The sequence below is a fragment of the Dama dama genome, chromosome 19, assembly GCF_033118175.1.
Source record: "Dama dama isolate Ldn47 chromosome 19, ASM3311817v1, whole genome shotgun sequence".
Lineage (NCBI taxonomy): Eukaryota > Metazoa > Chordata > Mammalia > Artiodactyla > Cervidae > Dama > Dama dama.
The window spans coordinates 32,227,368-32,245,647 of NC_083699.1; the positions used below are offsets into that span (position 1 = coordinate 32,227,368).

Sequence of the window (18,280 nt, forward strand, 5' to 3'; positions counted from 1 at the left end):
TCTGAAATCCTGGCTACTGGTAATCTCCGCTCTGCTTCCCACTTGTGAGTTTTGGTTTTATTTTATATTTTAGCCTCAACAGAATGGGATCTCCCCACGCATGTTTAAGGCCTTTGTGAGCAAGAGCCACCCGGAATTCTCCTCCAACAGACAGCAGGATGCCCAGGAGTTTTTCCTGCACCTGGTGAATCTAGTAGAGGTAAGTCAGCCTTTAGAGCTGCTTGAAAGGGTTGTTAAAAGTGGGTCCAGCCCTCGCGTGCAGTCCCACCCGTGTGGCCAGAATGCTGCCACCCCCCCAACCTCTCCCTGTCTGGGCTCCTTTTAGAGTTGACGTCTTTGGGGCTTTCTCTGTTTGGCCAGCTTGATGTAATTGCTCCTCATGCTTGGCTTTCTCAGCCTTCATGGGTCTCCCTGTTCTCCTCCTAATTTGAATGTGTTCTAGGAGTGTTTATCCATTTCTTTCATCCCCTGTTTTTGATTTTTGTCTCTGTGACAAGCTCCTTGAGTCCAGTGTGATATTTGGTATCCTCCTGTCCTTTGTCCTCTGAGATGCTCACTCTGGGCTTAGAGCAGAATCAAATCACATTAAATGCTGTGGTTCTTAAAGGCCACTGAGAATTTATGATTAAAGGCTTTTCTCCCCCCTCTTAAAAAAAGTCTACTTTTTTCCTGATGCCTAGTGTGTTCTTTGTGGAAACAGAGGCACAGAAGAGAAAATCAAAACCTCCCATACTACCTGCTCCCCTAAACAAGCAGTGCTAACATTCTGGTGTCTGACTCCCTACCTCTACCCCCAGTCATTTTCTAGGTGCAGTTCATTCTCTGCTTGCTGGTTTGTGAGCAGTGTTTTCCACTTAACCTGTTGTGAACGTTTTGCCATGTCATTATATACTCAAATATAGCCTACTTTCTTTTTTATTTGTGTATAATTTACATTAGTACATTTATAGATTCATATCATACATGGCTTAATTTTTTAATTTAAACAAATTTTAAAAAATATTTTTTAAATAAAAATTTGTTTAAATTAAAAAACTTAAAATTTTTAAAAATTTACTTTTTAATTATTTTTAAGCTTTTTATTTTATATTGAGGTATAGCCAGTTAACAGTGTTGTGATAGTTTCAGTAAACAGCAAAGGGACTCAGCCATCCATATACATGTATCCATTCTCCCAAACTCCCCTCCTATCCTGTCTACCAGGTAACATTGAGAAGAGTTCCATGTGCTGTATAATAGGTCCTTGTTGGTTATCCATTTTATTTTATTTTATTTTTATTTTTTTTTGATAGCGGAGTGCAGTTTATTACACCGGCGGGCCCAAGGCAGAGTCTCCTCTTAGCCAAGGATCCCGACCAGCATTTGTGAAAATCTTTTATACCCCATGTGTACGCGTCCAAACCCACTACCTTGAGACTTACATAAACAAAGGAAGGGTAAATACAACTACAATACAACTACATCATTCACGTGTTATATGTTCAAACAGTCAATAATCAATAAGCCCGCAGTTACATTCCAAATAGTTAATAACCGATAAGCCTGTGCTTACATTCTGATAGATAGTGTCCGGAGGCAGGGGTGATTAGTGTCTGTTTTCTCTTCTTCAACATTCCCCTGCCCAGAAGGGGGTCTTATCCTTCCATTGTCATTCCCACAGGCACTAAGCAGAGAGTTCAGAGTCCACTGGAGAGGTGGCCGCGCACGATCAGCACAGACAGGCCTGAGATGGAGTCCAGGCCCTATGAATTCCTTCTTCATTCCCCCCTCTTGATGCTTCATATGGAGAATAGCCTTGGAACTGTGGGGTCATCCTGAGTCTGAGCAGAGCCATCGGAAGCAAGTCCACTCAGGAGCAGTCAGTCTCTCTGATCCATTTGGAGAGTCTCTTTAAGTGTCCGGTTGGTTCATTCCACCATCTCAGAACTCTGGGCCTATATGCAGTGTGCAGTTTAAAGTTTTGCTTACTTGTTATACTAAATCAGCTACAAAAGCCGGGCCATTGCCTGATCCAATGCTGGTAGGAAATCCAAATCTAGGAACCATTTCCCTAATCAGGCACCGGGATACTTCTGATTCTCTTTCAGTCCAGGTAGGAAAAGCTTTTACCCATCTCAAGAATGCACATACCATGACCAGCAGTTAACGGTAGTGTCGGTGAGGTTTCATTTTAGTGAAGTCCACTCCCAGGTGTTCAAGGGGCAGTGTGCCTTTCAGTTGAATACCCGGAGGTTTTTGTCTGAATACCCAAGAGGCAGCATTAACCTGTGAGCAGGCAGCATAGCCTAGGTGGGTCGCTTGGTGTGTTTGGCTTACCAGAGTGTGTGCCAGCTCCTCCGGTACCAAGAATTTGCCACTTGGCAATCCCCACCCTCTCTTTTCAGTCTTGATGGCCCCTTCCACTTTGGAATACCCAAGAGCTGTTGTCCCTGTTTTATCAGGCGAGTGCCATCAATATATAGGACCCAATTAGGGTCTGGAACCCTGAGTCCTTCTTTAAAACAAACCCCAGATACCTTACCTCCTCTTTGTAGATCTGTGCCTTCTTCTTCGACACCCGGTAACCTTCCATCAACAGCTGGAGCAGTGCATTTGTCCCTTTCCAGCATTTTTCCTTGGGTCTCAGGCAGCCAGCAGCAGGTCATCCCCCTATTGTAGGAGCTGACATCCATACTCTTCCGGATGGAATGAGTCCAGATCAGAAGCCAAGGCTTCCCCAAAGATGGCTGGGAAGTTTTTAAACCCTTGTGGGGGAGTCCAGATGAGCTGTTGTTTGGTGCTCCCCACTGGATCTTCCCATTCAAAGGCAAAGATGGGCTGTGACGCTGGGGCGAGGCGTATGCAGAAGAAGGCATCCTTGAGATCTAGGCAAGTATAAACTTTAGTCCTCGGTGGGAGGAGGCTAAGTAAGGTATAGGGGTTTGGAACAGTGGCGTGTAAAGTCACAGTAGCCTGGTTGACTAGCCTGAGATCTTGTACAGGCCTATAGTCCTGTCCTCCTTCTCTTTTGACTGGCAGGACTGGCGTATTCCAAGCCAACTGGCACTCTACTAGAATGCCTGCTTGTTTCAATCTATTGATGTAGGGCAATATGCCGGTTCAGGCCTCCATCCGTAGCGGGTACTGGCACTCTCTAACCGGGATGGTACCTGGTTTGAGTTCCATTATCACTGGGGCATGATGTTTAGCCAGCCTGGGGGGGGAGGGGGTTGTCTTCCACCCAGACCTCAGGGAATAATTGAGTTAGCCCCCTCATGTTCTTCTGGCCCACCCAGTTCTGCCTTCAGAGGCTCATGCAACCTCCACTCATCTTGGGTTGGTATTGAGAGAGAGGGCAAATAAGTCATAGAGTCCGTCCAGAAGGTGGGCCTCTCCTCAGGGGAGAAAGTCACTTGTGCTCCTAGTTTGGAGAACAAGTCTCTTCCCAACAGGGGTACTAGGCACTCAGGAATGTAGAGGAATTCATGAATCACTTGGTGCCCCCCCCCCCCCCCCCATCTGACATTTTCTGGGCTGGCAAAACGATTTAATCATCTCTTCTCCCGATACCCCAGTTACAGCGGTAGTCTTGTGGACAGAGGTGCCACAGGTTTTGTTACTACCGACAGTTCTCCTGTATCCACCACGAAGTCAGTGTTTTGGTCCCCCACTTTTACGGTTACCATGGGCTCTCAGGGACCTGATATCTCTGAGCCCTGGCAGTCCTAGTTAATTTCCAGGTCAGCAAGCCCCACAACTGCGGGAGCTTCTTCTTCCAGTGGCCAAAAGCTCGGCACCGGGCACACTGGTTTGGCTGTAATGGGCCCAGGGCCTCCCTTTGGACCGGCTGAAGGACTGTCCTGTCCCTGGGGCAGATGAGGTTTTCTGGAGGGCCCGAGATAGACTTTCCCAGAGCAGCAGCTTGCACTGTAAGTCTCTTGTCTGTTCTCTTTCGTTCCCTCCAGCTCTCTGGCAGGGCGCGGTCTCCGCTTAATTCCAATGTCTCCCTCCCCCTCTTGTCAGTACTTACCGGGAGAGGCGGGTATAGCTTGGGCGGTTCGGGTGGAGCCGGATCCTGGAAGTGTTGGCCAGAGGCTTCTGTCACCAGGATCAGAGCCTGCCCAAACGGCGGCTCTATGAACTCCGGGAAAGCTGGCAGAGGAGCAGTAGCTGTTGCAGAAACTTCACCTGGCCCTGGGTCGGGCATTAAGGCGGCCTCCGGTCCTGGTGAAGCACTGGGAGGCAGGCGTGTCATTATCCAGCATGGGGGAGGGGTCAGGTCATCCCCGTCCAAATCCTGTAGAATTTCCTTTTTTATCATCAGTCAATTTTTGTGCCATTAATATTTTCCCCTTTCCCTTCTGGATACAGAACCTTGTCCAAGTAGGAGGGTCTCAAGCTAACCCTAGCCATGAGTCAATAGATGGATATAGATCCAGGTGTCCTGGCTCTCCTGTGACTACTGTGTAGATTGCTTCTACTATTTTTAAGTTCACGGTGTTCTCTGGTGGCCATCCTGCTCCCATAGGGGGCCATTCGACCTCACAGAGTATGTGGAGGCAGTTAGGCTTCATCTTCACCCCATAGTCTCCTCCTAATCCCTTCTTTAAATTTTTAATCATGCACTCCAATACAGTTGCCTTAGATTCACTTTCCCCCATCTTGCTTACCTTCTCGGACCTTCTTCTACTTTTCCTTTTCGTTCTGTCTACGAAGTTCTCAGTATCCTATGTACTTCTGATATTTCCACTCAGTGACACTTAAATTGCCATTTTGCCTCCTTCTTAACTGGGGTGAGAAGAGCCTTACCTGCCAGACCCCAGAGGGAGAAGGGGGATCGGCGTGTCTTCACCTGCCAGTCAGCATAGCTGAACCAGAACATCACATGGTCCGAGACTGTTTCTCCCTTAAAGTCCATTCTGTCTTGGTGGGCTTGATCAGGTGCGGATGAAAACACAGATGGGTTAAATATCTCATGTCCCAGGCCATCTCCGGAAAAGCCAATTCATACTCACTTCTGTTTCCCCCTCCTTCTAGCCCAACAATTCCGAGGGGGTCAAGAATTTCACAGCTGACAGGACACCTCCTGGGGGAGGGCAGAATACGAGCATACAAGGACCAGTTTCCTATCCTAAGAATCCCCTGGCGATAGCTTGGTAATAATTTTCCCCGAGACGGCGTGGACACACCTCCTAAATGACCTTCACAAATTTCCTTCCTAAACCCTAGCACGCTCGTCGACCTGTGCACCAAGCAATCGCCGCCTGCCTCTTCCAGGCTCCTGTGGGTCCCCACTCCTTCTAGTCCCTCCCAGGGGGGTGATCAGGCCCTCTGTTCCACCCTGCCGGGTGGGTTCCTCCTCACCTGAGTGCTCAGTTCCCCTGCTGCCGTCCACTGCCTGCTGACGTGAAAGGTCCGGGCGTTGAGAAGCAGAATCCTTCCAGAGGGGCGAGGCGCCTTCCCCCCTCTAGGAGATTCAAGCCACAAAGCCTCGGGGTGGCCTCAAATGAGACCTATCTCCTCCAAGTGAGGAGTTTCCCGGCCAACGCACCAAATGTTATAGCCACGCTTTCCGGGAAACAAACTCACTCAGAAGGACAATGCAGATAGCTGAGTGCAGTTTATTACACCGGCGGGCCCAAGGCAGAGTCTCCTCTTAGCCAAGGACCGTTATCCATTTTAGATATAGCAGTGTGTACATGTCCATCGCAAACAACCTAACTATATGTGGCTTAATTTTTCCAGGGCAGCCCTTGATTTTTTTCCTCCTTTCTCTTTACTTGGTCTTTCATATCTCCTTTCTTCTAATTCTGTCTAGGTCAGTCCCTCTGCCATGACTTTTGATGGCTGCATACTATTTATTTACATGATGAACTATAATTTATTTAACCAGTCTCCCATTTTTGGACTTTAGGTAACTACCAGTCTTTTGCTTTAAAGTACTCTGAACTGGCATGCCCAGAGGGAATATTTAGTCACATCAGATCTTTTCACCAGATTTATATTTGATTCTGTGCTAATTTTTATACATGTGTGGCTCCGACAGTAAAGAATCTGCCTACAATGCAGGAGACCCAGGTTCGATCCCTCCCTGGAGAAGGAAATGGCAACCCACTCCAGCATTCTTGCCTGGGAAATCCCATGGACAGAGGAGCCTGGCGGGCTACAGTCCGTGGGGTTGCAAAGAGTCGGACATGACTAAAACGACATAGCATGTGTGTCTCATGAAAGTAATATAAGTTTACTGACTTGATATAATTTCATTTTCAGAGGAACCGCATTGGCTCAGAAAACCCAAGTGATGTTTTTCGGTTTTTGGTGGAAGAGCGGATTCAGTGCTGTCAGACCCGAAAAGTCCGCTACACAGAGAGAGTGGACTACCTGATGCAATTACCTGTGGCCATGGAGGCGGCAACCAACAAAGGTAATGTTCCAAAGCGGGGAGTGAGCAGGGCGCTTCTCACACGTGAAGACCCTCGAGTAAGAGATGGTGCGGTTTAGTTACTGCAGAGCTGTGTCTGGAGTAGACCTGGAGGGTGTCTGCTCTGCATGTCTCTTCTCATAGATTCCTCAGTCCCCATGTGGCTTTCTTTAGAGATTTTCATGGAGCCGGTTATGGAGGGAACCTACTTCAGGGCCTATAAGTTTCAACAATGGGTTGGTTTAGAGTCAGTTTAATTTGGAGGAAATTATTTGTAGTTTAACATTATCACTTACCAGTTGTGCTGTAAAGTCTGAGGGAAGTGGTCAGAACTACATTTTTCGATATGAGCCATTCAAGCAGAGGTCTCTTAAAAAGAATCCATCTTTGGCATCTGAGCAAGGTGCCTGTTGTGGGTGATAAAGTGTGGCCGGGCTCTTTGTGAGGCAGAAGCCCCTTAGAAAGGTCTCTGGACCTTGGAAGCAGGAAGAAGGCAGATACCCAGGTGGAGGGAATGATGCTCAGGGGAAATTTCCTTCATTAAGTCTGACCCGGTTCTTTTCAGACAAAATAGATAAATGATATTTCTTAGAACTAACATCTTAGAAGCAGAAAAAGGAGAAATATCTGCTCAATTGCTTATCTCCTGTGAACTGGTCATTTTTGTAAAGTTCAAACACTCCATGGGTGGCTTTTTTATTCTCTTTTTGTAGGGGTGGTGGGTAGTCACTTTATTGTGTTAATTGGAAAATGAAACACTTTCCATTTTCTATAAACTTCTGCAGCTTTTGGCTAGTTTTAAAATTCTTATTCATTACACAAAGTAGCAATGGGGTGGGGAATCTGTGGTTTGTTTCCTTTTTAGCATGAGGCCTAATTGCTTTCTCTTGCCTATCATGGTGGATGCTGGCTAACATATTCTACTCAGTTCTGTGATCCTCTCTAAACTCACTGTTTATAATTTATGAGTGGTAGCTATATATATATATATATTTTTTTTTTTTTTTTTCAGAAAGGAGATTTGTAATTTAGTGTCAGGAAATTGATAGCTGGAAACATGTAATGTTAGCATCCTAGACAAAAGTTCATCCTGAATCGCTGGTGGACTGGGGAATGAACTGTAGGAACATATCCAAATGTGTTTAAGAAAACACAAAGATACATTAGTGGTATCTAAAAACTGATAAATCAGAAGCGATTTTTTGTAACACAGAAGGAATTCCTGGAGAGGTCCATTTGAAATATATAGAATTTTGACTTAGAGGTGGTTTCCAAGAGCAGATCTGCTGACTCTTGGGAAGCTCACAGTGTACTCACTTTTTTTTCCCTGGGTGTTCAGTCATTTGAGCAGGGATAGTGAGAAAGCCTTCTGGGTTGGCCGCTCTGCTTTCTGCAGTGTCAGGTAACCCCACATGAAGTTGTCTTGGTGGTGCTGGGTCGGATTGCAGGTCTGGTGCCTTGGGTAACTGTTCATCCTGCTCCTTGGCCCGCGCTCTCCGTGACCTCTCATCATGGTCAAGGGCCAGGAAGAGGTGAGCCCTCGGGTTTCTCTCCACATGAAATTCTCTGGTGTGGAGACCTTGTGATTAGAGGGTGGTTTGGGGTCAAACCAGTCTTGACCTCTGGATAAATGAGAGCCCAGGTTCGTGCATCACTTATAGCACATGTGTAGTCTGAACCTCTCACCTGGACCGTAGTTCACAGTTCCCTCCTGTCAGCCTCAAAGAGGAACAGGCAAACAATGAAAGGCTTGATGCAGCCTGGCATTGCCACTCTAAACACGCTTTCAGCAGGCTCCTCTGGCTCTGTGGAGGGCAGCGAATAAGCAGTCCTAACCCCAGCCGAGAAGTCTTCAGGGAAGGCTGTTCATTGTTCAAGGGGCTCTTTCCTTTCAAGAAAATAAATGACTGCAAAATCATTTGTTTGCTCTTCTATGCAGATGAACTGATCGCCTATGAACTAACGAGAAGGGAAGCAGAATCAAACAGAAGACCCCTTCCCGAGTTGGTTCGTGCCAAGATCCCATTCAGTGCCTGCCTGCAGGCCTTTTCTGAACCAGAAAATGTTGATGATTTCTGGAGCAGTGCCCTGCAAGCAAAGTCTGCGGGTGTGAAGTAAGTGTGTATGTGTGTGTGCTTGTGTGCTGGCAGTGGGATGAGAAGGGGGCCTTGAGAGGTGGGAGCCAGTAGGGAAGGGCGAGGGGTGCCACTCTACAGGTCTGTGCATGCTTGCTCATGTGTGGCCAGATGGGATTATGATTTACACAACCCTAGTTGTCATAGACCTTGCTTGTATGAGGTCTGTCCAGTGAAACAGGCTGGTTGTAATCTGTATCATGTGTAAGGGAGAGAATGCCTTTTTTTTTTTTTTTTTACTGAGCAGGTATAGCCAAGAACTCTTGTGCCCCATGGCAAGATGATATTAATGAAGAAATTAGAAAACTACTTATGACAGTCTTCAGTATTTAAACTCCACTGTGATAGATTTTGATTCCACAGTTAAAGATTTGACTTAGAACTTGGTGACTCTGTTCCTGCCTGGAGATGAGGGGTCTCAGGGCATCTCAAAAGGGACCTCAGGGCTCCCGGGCTTTGTTCCAACGAGCTGCTCAGACATGGTCAGGAGATGTTCTGTTTCTATATTGTGATCCTTCTTGTCAGATCCATACTTTTTTTTTTTTTTCTCCACTTGACACCTTAGTTGATTTTATACAGTCAAGTCCTTGCCTGCATACTTTATGCAGTTGGAGAAAGAGAACTTACAATGGCATAAAAAGAGGGGAGGTCTAGAAGTTAGTCACTGGAACTCATTACTTTCAGATATTCTTCAGGCATTTTTTCTGGGCTCAGCCTGAGCTCTAGGTGACATGAAAGGCAGGGAAGGATGGATGAGCTACTGCTGGCTGTTTTTTTCCCACAACCACAAGTGGCAGTCAAACCTGAATCACTTATTCTCTGTGACAGTCATCCCTCAGGATTCCTCTGTTTCAGATGATTGACTTCATGTGTTAAAATGGGAAAACAAAAAGAATATTTCAAAAGCTTTAAAGAAAAAGCCACATTTTCTTAACAATAATTTCTTTTAAAAAGTTTTTTCACATCCAGAGGAGTTTAATAATAGTTCAGTTATCAGTTATCCATTGTGGAGTAAGTTTTCACCCGAGGACTGCTCAGTTTTGGGGAGTGTGTATGTGTATGTATGTGTGTGTTTGTGTGTGTATGTCCTTGCAGATAAGAGTTGGTGAGCTGGCGTGTTAAATGTTCTTGATTCACTTCATTACAACTTGGGCACATCTTTGAGCAGTTAGAAAGCTACATGTTTTATTAGTGGTGAAAGCAGTTTTTTTCTCTCAACTGTATTGACGTATATAATTCACATAACATTTTGTGAGTTTAAGGTGTACTGTGTGATTTTTTTTTTTTTAATTTTTTTCTTTCTTTATTATTGACAGTAGGCTGAAGATTCCACAAACATTTGTCCTTTTGTCTTTGCACTTTAATTCTGACTCTGTATGGGAGGTGGAAGTGATCAGAGGCCTGGCGGCCTAGAAAGTCCCCAGCATCAGGTGTGAGTTGCAGAAAAGTTCTTCACTGGCCGGTCTGCCTGGTCCCCCTTTTCTGCTCTTCAGAGTCTTACAAGTACAGGGTGTGACCTACTCTCTAGGCCTGCGAGGAAGGCATCTTCTCATCACTAGGAAAAGGAGAATCTTTGAAGTGGAGCTGGGAAGCGTTAGCCTTCCACAGAGGCAGTCTCTGACCCCTGGGCTGGTGGTCAGGAGATCTGGATTCTTCTCCTGTGTCCACTTTCCAGCTTGTGCTCTAACCTGGGGCAAAGTTAGCAACCAGTTCCTTCTTACATCTGAGTGCAGGAATGATGGTTGCTGACCCACAAAATACTTAGTTGTAGGCAGAGGGGTTTCTACCTTCTCTAATCCTTAACAGTAGCTATTGAACGTGTTTCTTCTTTTTCTCTTTTACATGCACACGTATGTATGTATGTTTACATACATCTTTTGGTTTAATGCATATGAAAGAAAGTTATTACTGGATGTATTGCAATTGTTGGTAATTGAAAACTGGTCTTGTGGGAAAGGAAAAAGCAGTGTTCTAGGATAATAAGGCAACTACCATTATGGCACATTTATCAGTATTATTCCATGTTATATGCTAAGTGAATCCCATCAAATATTGCTTAATCCCTCTAGTACTGCTGTGACATAGGCACTTTAGTCTCCCCATTTTACAGATGAGGAAGTAAAGGAAGTATTAATAATGGCTACTAAGTGACAGACTTGGAATTCATTCATTTGAAGTTTAAACTCTTAATCCTTGTGTTGTATACGGCCCCCATATTCCTTTCCTGCTTGCTTATGCTTGTATCTTTATAATCCTTACAGTATTGCTTATTCTTTATTATACCTTATGTTTCAAATAATAGTTTTGGGGGAACTAGTTCAGTGAATTCCTAAAATATCTTTTTTCTTTTTGTTCCAGCAGTATAGACATGATCTCTTTATTATGTTACTTTGGGGCCTTAAATTTTTCTTGTGTTAGACCCAGAGCCCAAAAAGCCAGGAAGAGACAAAAGATGTCCTCTTGGTAGATCTTGGGTCAGTATGGACCAGACATAAAAGATCCTTCCCTTTTTGGTCCTGGACAGACGGTAACTGGGAAGAATATGTGTTTGGAAATTTTATTCACCCAGCAAATATTATTGCTCACCTAGTGTATCTTGGGCAATGACCTGAATGAGATGGAGTCCCTCCCCTCAAGGAGCTCACAGATTAAAGGTTGATAGGGACAGATTTCATCTTAACCTTTATCATTCATGAGCAGAAAGGCACGGTTTGGGGCTCAGAGCATGGGCTTTAGGTGGACTGGCAGCGTTTGAATTCTCAGTGTAGAACTTACTGCTATGTGACCTTGGCCAAGTGACCTCACCTCCATAAACTGCAGTTTCCTTATATGTAAACCGAGGATAATAATAGAACTTTATAGGGTTGAGGTGAGGATCAAGCATAAAATGCTTTACATACCATGGCTGATTCATATCAATGTATGACAAAACCCACTGGGAAAAAAAAAATAATAATAATAAAAATTAAAAAAGAAAAAGAAAAAAAAAAAAATTTTCAACTACAAAAAAAAAAAAAAAAAAAATGCTTACATAGTGCCTGGTGGAGTAAATATACACTGTAATTGTTACTACATTACTTTTTTTTTTTTTTTACCTTGGATTATACAGTTTGTGTTGATTAAGTATGTTTTTAATTATGATTTGGTTAATTATGTGGTTGATTAACTATGTTTTCAAAGTATTTAATGGAAATGATAGAATTTTTTTAGTCACCAGGTTTTCAATAAATAGTGTTAATAATTTCAGGGAGAGAGGCAGTTTATATATCAATATATTTTTCTTAATGGCTTTCATAATGTTTTTGCCTGAATTTGTAACCAGTGAACAATTGATGCATTTTAAATAAGGTAATAGGTTGTTGATAGGCAATGCCATACTGTTGTCAGGCACTGTTCTAAGTCTTTAGTCCTAACTCAGTTCCTGTAACAGTTCTTTGAGGTGAATTTACTCAGTGTCTATCTAGACCTTTTTGGATGATTTATATTTCAGTGGACTTTATTAAGTATATAACTTTTCAAGAAAAAATTTAATTCCAGGAATTAATTTTAGGAATAGAAGAGTAACTGGTGCATGATTTATAACCTTACCAGATTTAACAACAAACTTGATGTCCCACACCTGCAATTAATGAATGCCAAGTGTTAGTTTTGAGGCTGATTTGAACATATTTATATTAAGCAGTTACTGAATGTGTGATTCAAGTTGAGACCCTATATACAAAAATGAATAAGGAATGTTTAACCAACAGGAAAAATACAATGTGGGCGTCATCTAACCTGCTTTCTGGTACTCTTAGGTTGATAGCTACCCACAACAAAGTGATGTGTTAAATTATCAGCCTTGAGTTCCCTCTGCTGCCTCCCACTCCATGGTATATTACCAGCTGATTCCTCACCCAGATACTGATCACAGAGCAACTTCAGGAATCTTTGAGATCCTGAACCACAGTCTGGAAAACATTGATGACTTTTGGTTGATTTCATTGTTACATATTTTCCAGATTTTAAATTTACATGGTTAGAAGAAGGGGTCAGAGAGGTGACACTTTCATAGTCATTGAAAATATCAGATGGCGTTTCTTGGTTTTTGGTGAAGTTGAGGACTGGGCTATATTTAAGAATGATATTAATACTGCTTCTCAGAAGATAGGAAAACCTAATTAGAGATAATATATAATTTCTGGAGAGTGAGCTAGGCTAATAGATCAGCTCCTTAGTATCGTTAAGCTCTTGTTTTTTGAGAAACTCCCTCATTGCCTGTACCCTCCTACCTTCCTTGTGATGGGGAATTTGAGATCCCGAGTAGTTAAGTGACTTGCTTGGGGAAAAATACAGGTCAGTGACAAACCAGCCCAGTGTCCTTGGTCCTATGGATTCTAGCTCTTGCATGACAAAATCATCATGCTAACTCCTTAGCTGTGCACAGCACATTCTAGGATGCCAGGTGATTCCATGACATTTCATGACCATTGCACAGCCCCGGCAGGCAGATATTACTAATAAACCCGTTTTGTAAATGTGAAACCTCAAGGAGGGTTAGATTTGGAGTGAATTAAGTAGCATCCAAATCTGACACTTTTTGGACAGTTCTCTGCCCCTGAACTGTGGCTTTTCTTCTACACAGGGGGGCAGCAGTGCACTGGTATTTGATTTCTGAGTTCTGGGACAATGCATTCCACGCAGATTTGAAAAGTGGAGTTTGTAGGAAACGTGTCCTAGAATCTTTTATTTTAAAAGGTACCCATTGTATCTGTTTAAATCTAATTTTTTTAAATATATAACTTACTGTACTCAGATTGACACTTGAAACAGAAATGGTTTTTTTAAACAAGATAATAAATGTGGAGAGAATGAGCCGAAACCGGGGCATATATTTGATGTATTAGTTGAATAGTTTGTGCATAAAATTATCAAAGGCAAGTCCAGGCAATTCAGCATTCATGAACGTTTGAAAGGAAACTTAAGACATTAACCATGTATATTAATTTTTAAAATTGAAGGCCCAGATTTAGATATTTTAGATACCTCATAGTACATACACACACAGACGCACACACACAACCCCTTTAAGGATCCATGTGGCCATAGATTTTAGGTGTGGTAGTATTTTAATGAGGCCCTGGCATTTCCAGTAGTGAGCCTCAACCAAAGTTCCGATATACCCTCCTGATGCCAACTCTGTGCTATAAGATAAAGACTTGTGGTTGGGGCAGGTTGGGGGTGTGTCAGGAGTGCTCAGGGAGCTTTTTCAAACTTCACGTACAAACACAATGCACAGGTGCCCCTTTCATATGCAAATATGTGTGACACTACCAAGGGTTTTAGAAAAACACAAATGTTTATAGTTGAAAACCACTTTTCAGAAATACGAAATGCCACAGCAAAGGAAAAGTAGTAATTTTGCAGGGTGTCCAAAATCATCCTTGGGGACAACCTCATCCTATGTTAAACACTGTCCTCTCGTGGAAAGGCCAGGATGAGTGGTGAGGTGGTGTGTGTGTGTCCACTCCCATGTGCGTGCGTGTCCAATCCCGTGTGCGTGTGTCTGCTCTTCACTGCAGGCCCTGGGACTGCTGGGTGTGCCTCAGACACAGCTTTTGATGCTTCATGAACTGTATCCATAATTCTTATTGCCTGTTTCATTGATCTAATCCCCTTGTGTTTCCCAGAACATCTCGCTTTGCCTCATTCCCTGAATACTTGGTAGTGCAGATAAAGAAGTTCACTTTTGGTCTTGACTGGGTTCCCAAAAAATTTGGTAGGTATCTTTTGCATGCTTTTGCTTAAAACGTCAAATTAGCTATTTGAAAAACATGGCATGTGAAAGAGCCCATGCGGTTGGCTGCCAGAAACGGTCTCATTTCATTCTTTTTCCATGATTCCCACCTTTCTCTTTTGAAAGATATGATAAGCACTGATAGTCAAACAAACAAACAAACAAACACAAATTGCCACTTGCTTACCCACCTAATAACGGGTACTGAAATGGCCAGAATCTAAGAATGAAAACAGGAGCCTCACAATTTCAAATCATGCCTCCCAAACTGTAACATGATCTTGGTAAAATGTAGGTGCTCATTCAGCAGGTCTGGGATGGGGCCGGGGCTAACATGTCCCCAGGTGACGCTGATGCTGCTAGTGCTACTGGTCTAAAAGCCATGCTTGCAGGTGCTAGTATCTGAAGATGTATCAATATTCTTTTTAGCATCTCTCCTCGACCTCTAAAGCAGGCGGGTATGGCTAATGACATTTGTTTAAATCATATGAATTTTATTAATAATAACATGAGTATAGTCAGTTGTATTAAAAAGAAAAAGGGATGTGACTTTGGCCGATTTGGGCTTTCTTCTTTCTAATCTTAAAGGCCCTTGACCACTGTTAGAGGTTATCTTTCCAGACAATGCATAAGAACATTTTCCCTATCATCTCAATCAGATATGAATGTGTTCCTAGGCTGTCCTCAGGGCTGTGGAAGTCCATACAGTTTTACCCTCTGATTTCTCAAGCAAGGACCTCAAACTGCTTGCCAGTCTTTTAGTTTCTACGTTTTTGCGCACTTAAAAAACAACAGTCAGTCCTAGGTTGGTTAATTAAGAACTCATCTGCTCATCTGAAGGGTATAAGTAAAAAGAATGTAAAATCTGCCTGAGTGATTTCCCAGAAACCTCTGGCACTAGCAGTTAGCATAGCACTGATCTTCATGTGGTATTATGCAGCCCGTGAGCCCGCATCTCATTCCTCTTTTCCTGGTGGAATACTTTTTTGGGCAGGGAGGAGGGCCAAGGGCAGGTTGCTCATCACTCAGCCTTTCCTCCTTGGACCCAACATGCACCCCAGAGAGAAAACTGACTTCTTCTAAAGGCTTTGAACTGCTTTGAAAACAGTTTTATTTTCTTTGTCCTTGGAATTTTGGTAAAGGATACCAAATTCAGATCAGATTTCATAGTCTTGCTGAATTTAAAGCAGCCCCAAAGCTTTCTTTAATGAACCTGAAATTTTCTGTTGAGGAATGGTGGTTTTGATTTTGTCGGTCAGACATTGTGTTTGATTTTGCTGTTTGCTGAGAATAAAAATTTTTTTTAAACTAAGCCTTTTCTTTGGGTGGTTGTTTTAAAGTAGGACTTACACAGCTAACATTGTTGCTGGTTTTGGGGATGGTTTTTTTCAGATTCTGTTTGCTAGCCCAAAAGACATATCCTGCACCAACATTTGAACCCATTTTCCATTATTACCGTATCTGACTGTGTACAGTACGAATTCTCAACAGGCTGTTAGACTCATACATACATTTTGTATTTGAATAAGTCAACACAATGACAACTGAGCTGAGAAGTTAAAAAAAAAGTGTGCCTCAAGATGAATACACTTGAAGTTCAATTAATTTCTTTAAAGCTTCAGTTTTTATTACTTTCGGTAGAATATTCGGTAGAATAATCACAGTACCCATGGTGATCTGAGAAAAGGCATAAACTATGGGTTGCAAACTCAAATGCCTAATGAGGACAGAGTGATAATGTAAGTGACAGAAGTAGGCTAGGTATAAGAAACACATAGCTATAGCTGTCTTGTTCTTTCTTGAGTTTTCCCATTTTGGATGAAGACATGGATTAGGAAAAACATTTCCCGATCATAAGAATCAGAACAGCGCACACGTGATGCTCAGGATCATGGGGGCAGGAGGGAGTGGCGAGGTCTGTGGCAGACAGACACGGAGGGCACATATTACCCTCGAGTGAAAGCTGAGGGTTGGCCCCAGGCAGTTGTTACCACATGAGACTCTGCTACAGCTTTTTGTTTTTTTTTTGTTTTTTTTTCAAAATGAGTTGGAAGTCTGGAGTGTTGAATTGAAATTTCTGATTTAAAAATTGGAATTTATTGCCAACATTTTAAAAACATCCAACAGAAAGTGTCTACAGATGTTGTATGGGCTCCCAGTTTTCGACCTCTGGCTTCCCTCATTTCTTGTTGTTCAGTGTGAAATCCTGCATCTGTGTTTCCCCTGGTCCTACATTAAACTCTAATCAGTCTTAGTTTCCTGGTCCCGTGACTTACTCCCAGGAACTATAACACATCCCTTGGCTCTGCCTAGACACATGTGCATAGTTAGTGGTGCTAGATTGAGGAGGTGATTATGGTTATTCGGAGAGTCCAGTGAGTATAATCTCTTTCATTTTGCAGATGTTTCTATTGATATGCCAGACCTACTTGATATCAACCATCTCCGAGCCAGGGGGTTGCAACCAGGAGAGGAGGAACTTCCAGACATCAGCCCCCCAATAGTGATTCCTGATGACTCTAAAGGTACCATCTTCTGCCAGGAGGACCTTCCCAACGCCTCCCTGCTCCTCTGCTGGAATAGTCCCTGTTCCTCCCCGACTCTGTTGTCCTGTGGTGCTTTCCTATGTTGTAACCCACCATAGACATACAGAATTGAAGCCTGGCTGCAAACCGTGAGCTTAAAATATTAATAGTCACAGGAAGAGGCACAGCCCCAACATGAGTGAACCAAACTTATCTATGGAAATCACAGGCAGCAGAGGGCAGCAGGTCTCCAGGAAGTTTTTGGGTTACCTTGCCTCTGGCTTTGCCTCCCTCCTCTCTTCTCTGATAAGCCTATGGGGAAGAGGAGTGTGTTTTCAGTGGGCTCTTAGTCTAGGGGAGCTGTGTCCTTCTTGGAATATCTTTGGAGAACCAAAAAGGGAAATTGAACAGTGTGTGTTGGTTTTAAAAATCTTGCCCACTTCTCACCTCTCAAGCTTCATTTACTGCTTCATAGCAAGAGAACAGTTTGAGCTTCTCTTACTCTCTGTGAACCTTAAAGTGGTCCTCATGAAGAATACTTTTAAAGAGAAAAGTAAGTGTGAAAAATCATTGCCTTTGTGAGTCCAAGCACAGCCTGGAGAGATCTTGGCTTCATAATTAGTTACGTTATTCTGGTGAAATCACTTTCGTTCTGGCTTTGCTAGCCCACATGTTTGCTGTTCACCTTCCTAATGAGTTAATTAGGTACATTAGCTAATAGTGCCAGAGTGCTTGGGGCACCTGCCCCACAGGAAGTCTGTCAGCTGAGCAGTGACCATTATTGGTGACCCTGTTGGGGGATAAAGTGAATCTGGGAGGAGCAAGAGAGGATTCAAGATTGGCACCTGTGTTACATTATTCTCTAATGCTAAGTCCAATGCTAAATTGCAGAGGGTGGAGAGCAGGGAAGGGGTCTGTAGGGGGGGTGGTCCAGGCTATGTGGTATAGGTGGTTCATTAAAGGAATTCCAGAAAGATCAGAGTGTCAGAGAACTGCAAGATGGTTTATTAGCATTGCTCCTGCTTTTTCTGACCTTTATAGCAGAGTCCTTGGATTGTAATTATGTGGACTTCTTAGAAGTATAGGGAAGGAAATCATTTAGTTCCTTAAGATGATCAGCAGAGCATCATGTTTTATCTGCTCTAAATGCCTGAAACTGGATATTCTCCCTCCTTCCTGGAATGACTTTATGTCGGGCTTGGCTGGCCTGCGTGGAGGGCCAAGGGGCTGACAACAGTGTGGGGTCTTAATGGGTGGGGGTTAGGGAGTGCTCCGGGTTAACTATTTTTCTTTCTCTAGAACTCTTTGCCATGGTTGGGTCTCACTTCCTGCCCTCTCCTTTGATTTCCAGATCGCCTGATGACCCAATTGATAGACCGTATGTACCTTTTATGTTTTTTCTCAGTGTCCTACCATAGTTACTGGTCTAACGCATTTAGCTGTG

The 18,280-nt window shown here is 43.4% G+C and overlaps 1 protein-coding gene across 3 annotated transcripts in view; it reads left to right on the forward strand.

Annotated features, from left to right (window-relative positions):
- Positions 1-18,280, forward strand: part of USP13 (ubiquitin specific peptidase 13) — a 135,041-nt gene that overhangs the window by 80,100 nt on the left and 36,661 nt on the right. For all 3 annotated transcript variants that reach the window (XM_061166635.1, XM_061166636.1, XM_061166637.1), the window contains 6 exons: positions 74-199; positions 6,250-6,403; positions 8,340-8,514; positions 14,205-14,293; positions 16,714-16,836; positions 18,188-18,214. In XM_061166635.1, the coding sequence (XP_061022618.1) occupies positions 74-199; positions 6,250-6,403; positions 8,340-8,514; positions 14,205-14,293; positions 16,714-16,836; positions 18,188-18,214 (694 nt within the window). The remainder of the gene's footprint in view (positions 1-73; positions 200-6,249; positions 6,404-8,339; positions 8,515-14,204; positions 14,294-16,713; positions 16,837-18,187; positions 18,215-18,280) is intronic.